At 32.0% G+C, this 9019-nt stretch overlaps 1 protein-coding gene across 1 annotated transcript; it reads left to right on the top strand.

Annotated features, from left to right (window-relative positions):
• The first annotated feature begins 1012 nt into the window (after positions 1–1012).
• On the top strand, positions 1013–3053 carry LOC121129238 (uncharacterized). The gene is made up of 2 exons (XM_040724947.2): positions 1013–1989; positions 2052–3053. Exons 1-2 carry the CDS (start codon positions 1113–1115, stop codon positions 2651–2653), a joined length of 1479 nt encoding a protein of 492 aa, XP_040580881.1. The 5' UTR covers positions 1013–1112; the 3' UTR covers positions 2654–3053.
• The last annotated feature ends 5966 nt before the right edge of the window (positions 3054–9019 follow it).

Below are 9019 nucleotides of genomic sequence, written 5' to 3'. Positions count from 1 at the left end.
TAAACTTACTATGAAAAGTACAAATTTGTCTCACTCTCGTGTGATTGATTGTATAAAACTTCCATCCAATCCACAGTACTATTTCTGCTAAATGAAACCTGTTATGCATTTTATATGTAGCCTGTTGCCCAAAAAGGATGACCAAGCTGTATGGAAAACAATACGGACATCTTATCCTCAAGTTTAATATCCACACTATCCATGGCAAATGTCTTTGTAATTTTCATTAAAATATGTATCTATAAAGTTTATAATACAATGTGTATCGTGTAACTGAAAATATGGTGAGATTGGGATTGTTTTAATTTTAGTGTGACTATTTAGGGAGTCGGACTTAATTGCCCATGTAAATTATGGGGGAAACAAACTGCAAATTTAATATTTTTTGGTGGGTATTTTGTGGATGGTTTGACTTCACTTTTCTGACATAAATTTTTGGTCTGACTTTGTTTTTTATGATCTCCTGATATGGTACTATACATTGATGTAAATCAATGTTCTAGGTGACATAATTAATTTCAGGTGGTCAAGCCTTATGAGGTAAAAACTTCCTTACAGACCATAAGCTACTCATCTCCAAAACATTCTTCAAATTATCTGGGCAAGTTTATTAATTTTTGGTTTCATTTTTAATATACCAGTGGAATATATTATAATTATCCTGATTCAATTTTGAGAAAAAAATACTATTGCTTGATTTTGGGTTGACGAGCCACACTAATAAAATAAGTAACATGTGAAAATGTAAGATCATTATATCAAATAACTAACTTTTTGGGATACTTCAAAGTAATATATTTATAAAATATGCTATGCTCATATACGCAAAGCTTCCTGGCCTTCTCTATTAATTGATCAGACTGTGACAAGTAGCAAATAATATTTAATATTAATACATGCACAGAATAACAGGGAATGTCTGCGTTAGGTACAGTACATGGTGTTCGGCCTGCGCGCGTGCACGCCATTTTTTGAGATTTTTTAATACTAAAAGTGGAAGAAGATTTTATTATTTAGTTCTGCAAATGCATAGGTGAGACAATGTGGTCACGTTATGTGTGATTCTTTATAAGAAATATGTAATAAGTTAATTCGTACTATTTGAAAATACTATGTCTTCAAAGACATCTACCATTCTTTGTTCAAGTGGAATCTTTATCATTTTACTTCTTTTGGCTGGTGCATTTTACTACACAGCGATTCTATCATCTCCTTTTCCTGAGAATGCAGTTTACTATGCCAAAGACATCTCATTAGGCATTGCTTTCTCAGATGAAGAAGATACACAGGCAGCTATCTCGTCTATTCAGCGAATTAAAAGAGGATTAAAAGACTTTTCTTGGAGTTTTACTCCAAATATTAAGCCAATCAATGTGTCTGTTGACTCCTTATCTCAAGACTATAATAAAGCCAGTGATGAAGTTAAATTCTTTTTTGGATATCAGGACGAAGAGCTATCAACTCTTGAAAGAGTGGCTAGCAAATACTCTGTTTTTATATCCCCATTCGCTCATTTTCCTCATCACCCGCTTCACCTTATTCGTAACAATTTGGATGCAGGTCTGTTAGCAAAAGTCTATAGAGCTTATTTTGAAGCATATCGAAGAGGAACCAAAACTGTTATAGTGTGTGTATTATCTCCTGAAGACCAATTGGCTATAGAATTCTATGGGCACCTTAAAGCATTAAAAACTCATAATCTTGAAATAAGCCTCCCTGTTGCATTTACACAGAACTCTTCTTTTCCATCAAGTGATGCTTGGCAAATTATCTCAGATATAGGCTCAAAATTAGCATGGGCAAAGCGCCCATACATTTTTTTTCTGTCAGATCCTAGTAATGTCATTCCCTATTTGTCGGAAATAGTTGAGACACATCCTGAAATAGCAGAACATCCTTGGGTTCTACGAACTTCATTAACACCATGGCCTGGACTCGAGAATTTAGCTGAAAAAGTTGGTCTACATACCATATCATACTTTGCATTAGGTGAGTATTTATTCCTGTTTATAATTTAAAACATATGTCCTTACATTTTTTGTTTTGATTAGGTGATGATGAACAAAATTTAGAAAGACGCGCACAATGTCTTGATGATGGCATTGAAGCTGACAAGTGTCATGTGTATGAGAGCTTAATGAGGTTTCATCGTTCAGCCTCTATAGCAATCCAGGACAAAACCAACTTAGAGTCAGCATATTCACGTGATGGATTTGAATCTCCCGATAGTCTTAGTCTTCAATCTGGAATCCTTGCAGTTAAATCTGGAGATGATAGAATCCGAGATATAATCAAAATGCAAGATGGAGTTGTTACAAAGGTTATTGTTGTACGTGAGAGCTATTTACATCGAAATGAAGTCTCCCGGTGGGCACGAAATGTATCCAAAATTGATATTTACTTAGAACCCGGGATTTTACTGCCATACTCGCATTTGATGTGGGAAAACTTTGAAAACTTTCCAGACTATTTAACAATACCTCAAACCAGAGAAGAAACTGAGTTTGGCCTTCATTTGAAATTAAAAATTGATTCAAAGACTGTTTGTATTTGTGTGCCAAGCAAATTAGATCACGGAAAGTATATCTGTGATCTTGCAGAGAATTACCCTGACTCCCTGTATGTTATTCCAAAGACAACTGCGTATTCATAACACAACGTTTTGTTTATTGTGCTCTTCATATCATCATTTATTTCTCATTTGAAGAGTCTGGTGACCTCATTTTAATTTTAATTAATAGGAATTTCTTTTACAGTTCAAGTATTATTTTAATAGAGTTACAAACAGAGTGATTATTTATTATACTTTTGGCTTGTATTTTGATCATCGTCATTCCATTATTATTTTTTTGTCAATACCTATTTGTGATAGATCATATTTATTAATTCTATTATTTTAACAAAATATTTATCAATTGTTTTATATTTATCATATTAGATGTTTATCAAATGAACATCAGTAATAATGCTTACTTATATTTCAAGTAAATGCTGTTTAGTTTGTTTTGATATTTGAAATGATTTTTTTTGCAAATACATACTATTAATTATGACCATAGATGAAATAATATTATAGTGGAAGAGTAACCGGCTTTTCGTAGGTAGTAGTACCTGAATACTAGCTGATCCATTGAAAACTGGACACTTACTGATTCAATTATCAATAAAGGTTAAGTGATTGAAATTAATAAGTATTTCGATACATTAAAGTATAAGAAATTCGTTACAAAAGAAAACAAACTTAAGCTCTCTAGCTTACAAACGTACAAATCAAGGATATGACACTTGAACGTGATCGACGAAGCTCAGTTCCATTTGTGCACTCCTACAAGTTAGGCGTCACCAGGACCACCATCTACGCTGTCAGCAAGTCTGAAACGTTGGAGAGGCATAAGGGCTCTGTAATAAAGACAAAACTGGATCCGGAGAATTTAAAGAAAACAGCCTAGGCCAATCCTCTCAAGTCCATGAGGGCCCATGCAATATATCTTTGGATTTCACTCTGGACTGTCCATAGAGCTATAAAAAAGTGGGCAGAAAGGGCCCTGTGAAGGTAGTGAGGCCACGTTTAACATCAACAATGAAAGAAACCTTTCTTCTTCGTTTTAAGACTATTTTGAAAGAGTCCTTGGACATTTTTGTGTACTCTTTTTTGACACTTTTGACCCCCTACAGCCCTGATGCCAACGCCCTCGAGTACACATGTAGTATCCGTCATCCAAACACTGAGGCCCTGAAAACTACTGTAGGTGTTGTGTTTATTTTCTTCATCTTATTGCTACTTCCTGCTAATTCAATGAAACGTTACGACATTCTTCTAATTGTCAGAGTGAATTCTTTAATTTTCGTTTTTTTTTCTTTTTTAAATACTAGTGGACGATATTATTATCATCTATGATTATGACTGTTTTTATATATATTACTTATGATGTATCAAGTTACAAAAGTATTACACTATCATATTATTTTAAATATAATTGTATTGGAATCTTTTGTGATTTAATCTTAATAAAACACAAAATTAACTGCATAAGCTGTATTCGAGTACACTTTTCTTTGTCCGAGTCTAGACTCGATTACTTCGACTACGAGTAAACTTTTAATATTAAGTACAAGTATATATATTTAATTTTGATTGCAGCATAGTTAAAATAATCAATGTTTTTTATTAGTTGATACCGTTCATCTCGGAAAAACAAATTACTTGTAGTATATACTTCACACGTACAGATAGGCGTAGGGATGTGAATATTTGCTAAATTGAGGCGAGCGAAAAACATTTTTCGTAACTTTGAAAGACAACATATCTGCTGACAAATATCACTATAAACTAAAGGGTTCCTTGCTCGTTGATAAGTTAAAATATTCAAAAAGAGGAAAAATTAATATGGGAATTCATATTTTGCTTTTACCAACATACATTTTTATAGAAAAATAACTTTCACTGTAATTTAGTAAATTTAAACTCCCTTAAGATAAATATGTAAATTGAAAGCATTTTCAGTATATATGTATATATAAAAGAAAACAAAAATCAACATAATAATCCTGACAATTTTAAGAATGTTTTAAAGGAGAGCATCTTAACTGTCATGATCTTATAACATCTGATACAAGCATTTGTGACGTGAAGTATGTAAGGAAGGACATTATTTCGATATCGATCCTCAATTTTACTCATTCTGAGAAGGACACATACCTAAAATCACTAAAAAATCTTCAGTGTCATCTTCAAATTGTCTTTAATGAGCATACCCACTTGCAATTGATTACACTATATATATTAACTCTGAAGTAAAAAAAATGAAATGATAACAGCTTTGGAAAATATGAAGCACTCTTCAGTTAGCCAAAAAAAAACCAAAAAACTCTTAAGAGAACATATGCTTAAGATATACAACTCTATTCGTATGTATGTCAAAAAAAACTATACTCAAGGCTAGAGATTGATGAGGATAGACAATATCGGGCTTCGGATAAGTCGGACAACTAGGTTTCTGGTTTCAGCCCAACCTGTAGGCTTTCCGGCCAAAATATGTGAATCTAAACAATAATGGTATTCCAATTTATACTCTAGAGAACTAAATATATTTAAAATATCAGAATGTAATGACTCATTCACAAAGTCAAATTCCACAAAATCAATTTAATTAAAAACATTAATTTTGAAAATTTATATATTTATTAAATTATTTCAAGACTTTCAATTTTACAAACACGTCTATTTTTTCACTTTCTAAGTTGGAGCTTAGTTGATTAGACATTTTAGTTGTTGAATCTATGTTGGTACAAAATCAATCACAGAAATACAGCGGACATGCCCCCTTCAGAGGGGAAAAACATTTCTAGTATTAAACTAATATTTCCTATCCCGTTGAAAAATAAAAGAAAATCTTGTTTGTCCCTTGGAGGACCACCACTACAGATGATTTAAAGTTCTCGGTTATAGTGGAATTTTGAAGTAATTTATGTTATCATATTCGGGATAAGAGGATTTTGAAATTTGTTCTCTCTCCTGGGAATTAATTTCTCCGTCAAAATAAGCCCACCAACTCGAAGATTCACATGACTTATTGGATACAGAGATGATATCTGTAATTTGAAATCTTGTATCTTCATTTTGATATAGTTTGATGAATTCTGAGCTTAATTACTCTACATTTCTTCGTTTGCTCACTTTCTCCCTAGTAATTTGTTTTTAAACCTTGGGTCAACGAGAGATAAAATAGCCAAAACATTAATCTCTTCCAATTTGTAAGATGTATTCAATAATGATAAGAGATGGGACATTCTTAAAATTTCGGTGAGCATAAAATTAGAAAAAATACATGTGGATAAGAAGAAGATAGTAATATTCTTATTAATCATTCCACTCGATTTTTTTTTTTTTTGTTCAACGAGCAAAGAACACATAATATATGGTGATCAATAATGATTAAAATTCAGTGTAGAATGGGTTAAAAGTAAAAGAAATCAAAAATTAACGTGATAACTCTGATAATTTAAAGAATGTTTTGAAAGAGAGAAAGAATAATGCTCATGACGTTTAATTAAATTAGCTACAATCAGCTGTGACAAGGGAGAAAAGGATATAAATAAGAACATTTGCTAGAATTACTCTCTTGTCGATCTCAAATTCTACTCTGAGTCCAAAAAGGACTTAGAATTATAACTCCACAACAAATGCTCAGGGTTACGCTCCGTCTTTTATCAGCACACACGAATACTCAATGATGTTTTGAATATAATTGAACCTATTTACGAAAGGATGTTCACTACTCAGGTATTAAATAATAATGACAGCTGCTAAGGAAAATAATTTATTTCTTCAGACTACCATTTCCAAAAGAAAAAACAAAAAAAAACGGCCCAGCTAAAAAAAAAAACCACGCCGGATTTACATCATTATTGATCACTGATCAGTAATCAATGATCTTTGTCAAAAGTTATATCTGTCTCTCAAGGCTATTAAATTTTATCTCTGGTTTGGTTTTTAAGCTCACCTCAATTTGGACAACTTAAACATTCCTAATGTACACCTTTAATATTTTTATGTATTATTAATAAATTAATTTTATATCATGAAGAATAGTGACAAACTAATCTCTTGTATAAAGTATATTTAAAGTTTTAATCAGCAAATTCATCAAATAAACTGTAGTATCTTACGATAATATTAGTAAAAAATAATGCCTTCTAGGCAGAGAGTGTTTTAAAATTTTGAATATTTATGAAGGACCAATAACAGGGATAACAAAATCGATATTATATCCTATATTTGAGGATATAATATCATCTCGTGCAATCTACAAGCCATATTTACCGCACCTACTTATTATAATATTTGTCATTTGTTCTTAGAATAGATATAATGAAATGACGTAATAGAATGTTCTATTCAAAAATTAAATGCATTCCTTTCAAATTCTAAATAATACCAAAACAACTCTTTAACTTGATTTTAAACCCTTGTACTTATGTAAAAAGAATAACAAAGCAGATATTATGTGTATTTATTGCACTCAAAGATGAGAAAAATATTTGCAAAGAAGAGGGCTCGACTTTTCTAGTTGCTAATTAAACATATGTTGTTGTTTTTTCTAATTTCCAAAGCTATTATCACTATTTTTTATTATTGAAGAGAGAACATAAAAGTAGAAAGTAGTGCGTGAAAAGTTAAGAAATAATAGTGATATTTTTAGCAGAGCTATATATTTAAGCCCTTGTTGGGCTCGCAGTAAAATTAAGAATCGACATCGGAGTTATTCCTGCCTATTCCATTGCTAGAAACTAGTGTTGGGATTCGGGCTGGAAATCCTAGATCGGGTTGAGACTGTTATATTTTATGTTGGACAGAATTAGTTCGGTCCCACAAAAAATATAACGGTCTGAGACCGGTCTCACATAAAAATTCGCTCTACATCAGTCCAAAGAAAAAGTTTGGCCTGGATAGGTCCAAAGGGAAAATTCGGTCTAGTTCAGTCCCTCCCCCAAAAAAAAAAAAAAAAAAAATCGGATAAGACCAATTTTATAGATATATTGTTTGTAACATGACATCATATGTTTTTTCAAGTACAAGGACGTTATACGAATTTTAAACAGAGATAGCTCGGATTAATTTTGATCCAGTCGTCTCTTATATGTGTACAGTATTTGTTTTAAAACTTATCTTGTACTTTTAAGATTTGTTGAACAAATGAATGACAGTTATTCTAGAAAAAAAAATAAAGTCTTTCATAATATATGAGACCAAAGAAAAATCGGTCCACAGTCTGAGAACGCGTGGTCAAATCGGTCTAGAAAAAATCACTTAAGACCGAACCGAAAAAAAATCGGTGCTGGACCGAGTCTCAACACTACTAGCTATGTTGTGGAGTTTGTGTTAATTTCCTGCATCAATTAGCTGCAAGCAGCTAATTGATGAAACATCATGGTAGCTATGCTGATCTTCTTTTAAATATTCTTGAAATTGTCAGCCTGACCTCATGAATTTTTAGTTTTTTTAGCATATTGGGAAATTATATTATTTTCAACTATGGAAATATCAACAACACGATGATCTATTAACACTGATGCCTAAAACATGTCCTGGCAGTATGGAAGTAACATCCAACTATATTAAATATTATTATACTCTGGTTCTCTTACGTCGTAAATACATATTTTTTATTCAAGTTACGCAACTAACTAAAAGCTAAATGCTTTTCCATTCTCTTAAAATTGAAATAATCGAATAAAAAGGGTCCATTATTGTTCAAGGTGCAGTTATATATGGCCCAAATTTACCGGAAAGACCCTTTATATACTATCCGCAAGGTGGTGTGGCAGTCTCTAGCTCTGAGACGTAACATATGCACCCTCTATGTGAGTAACATGTCTTTATTTTATATTAATAATCATTGAGCAAAGTTGGTTTTTTGTACGCAAAAGGCGCCACTTTCTGTGGCTTTTTTTAAAAACTTATATAAGTTAAAAAACCTTACTCACTATTATATGTTTAAGCTTTGTATAAAAATTATTTTGCCTTTTTTATTGCAAAAACATTTGGCAATATTCTAAAATAGTCATATAAGTACAATGTACATGATAAATCTACGTACAATTACATATACTCGTATATAGACACAACATGTCATAAACATAATACAAGAAGATAATGTAAGGGTATTTCTACAGAGTACCATTTATAGGCATAGATTAAAATAATATAAAATGTTGGTATTAAAAAGAAAACGAAAATGAACGTGATCACACAAACCAAGGACTTCTTAACTAAGAAGGGAGAAGCTTAACTGTTATGTCATAACAAACAGCTTTGAGATGAGGTCCCCCTGACAATTTGAAGAATGTTCAGAAAAGCATAATAGCTGTGAAGAGTTATGAGATAAAGGAAGTAAACACAAACCCAACTCTGCATATGGCAATGATATAGGCAGGAATTACTCGGATGTCAATCCCCAATACTACTCCGTGTTCAACAAGGACGTGAACTTATAACTCCGCAACAAATCCTTACAGT

This window comes from Lepeophtheirus salmonis, chromosome 14 (genome assembly GCF_016086655.4).
Source record: "Lepeophtheirus salmonis chromosome 14, UVic_Lsal_1.4, whole genome shotgun sequence".
Classification (NCBI taxonomy): Eukaryota; Metazoa; Arthropoda; class Copepoda; order Siphonostomatoida; family Caligidae; genus Lepeophtheirus; species Lepeophtheirus salmonis.
This window is presented reverse-complemented; position numbering and strand designations above follow the sequence as displayed.

Coding starts and splice junctions, on each gene's coding strand:
- LOC121129238 (XM_040724947.2), top strand. CDS start 1,113: ATGTCTTCAAAGACATCTACCATTCTTTGTTCAAGTGGAATCTTTATC. Junction 1,990..2,051: donor CATATCATACTTTGCATTAG/GTGAGTATTTAT, acceptor TGTTTTGATTAG/GTGATGATGAACAAAATTTA.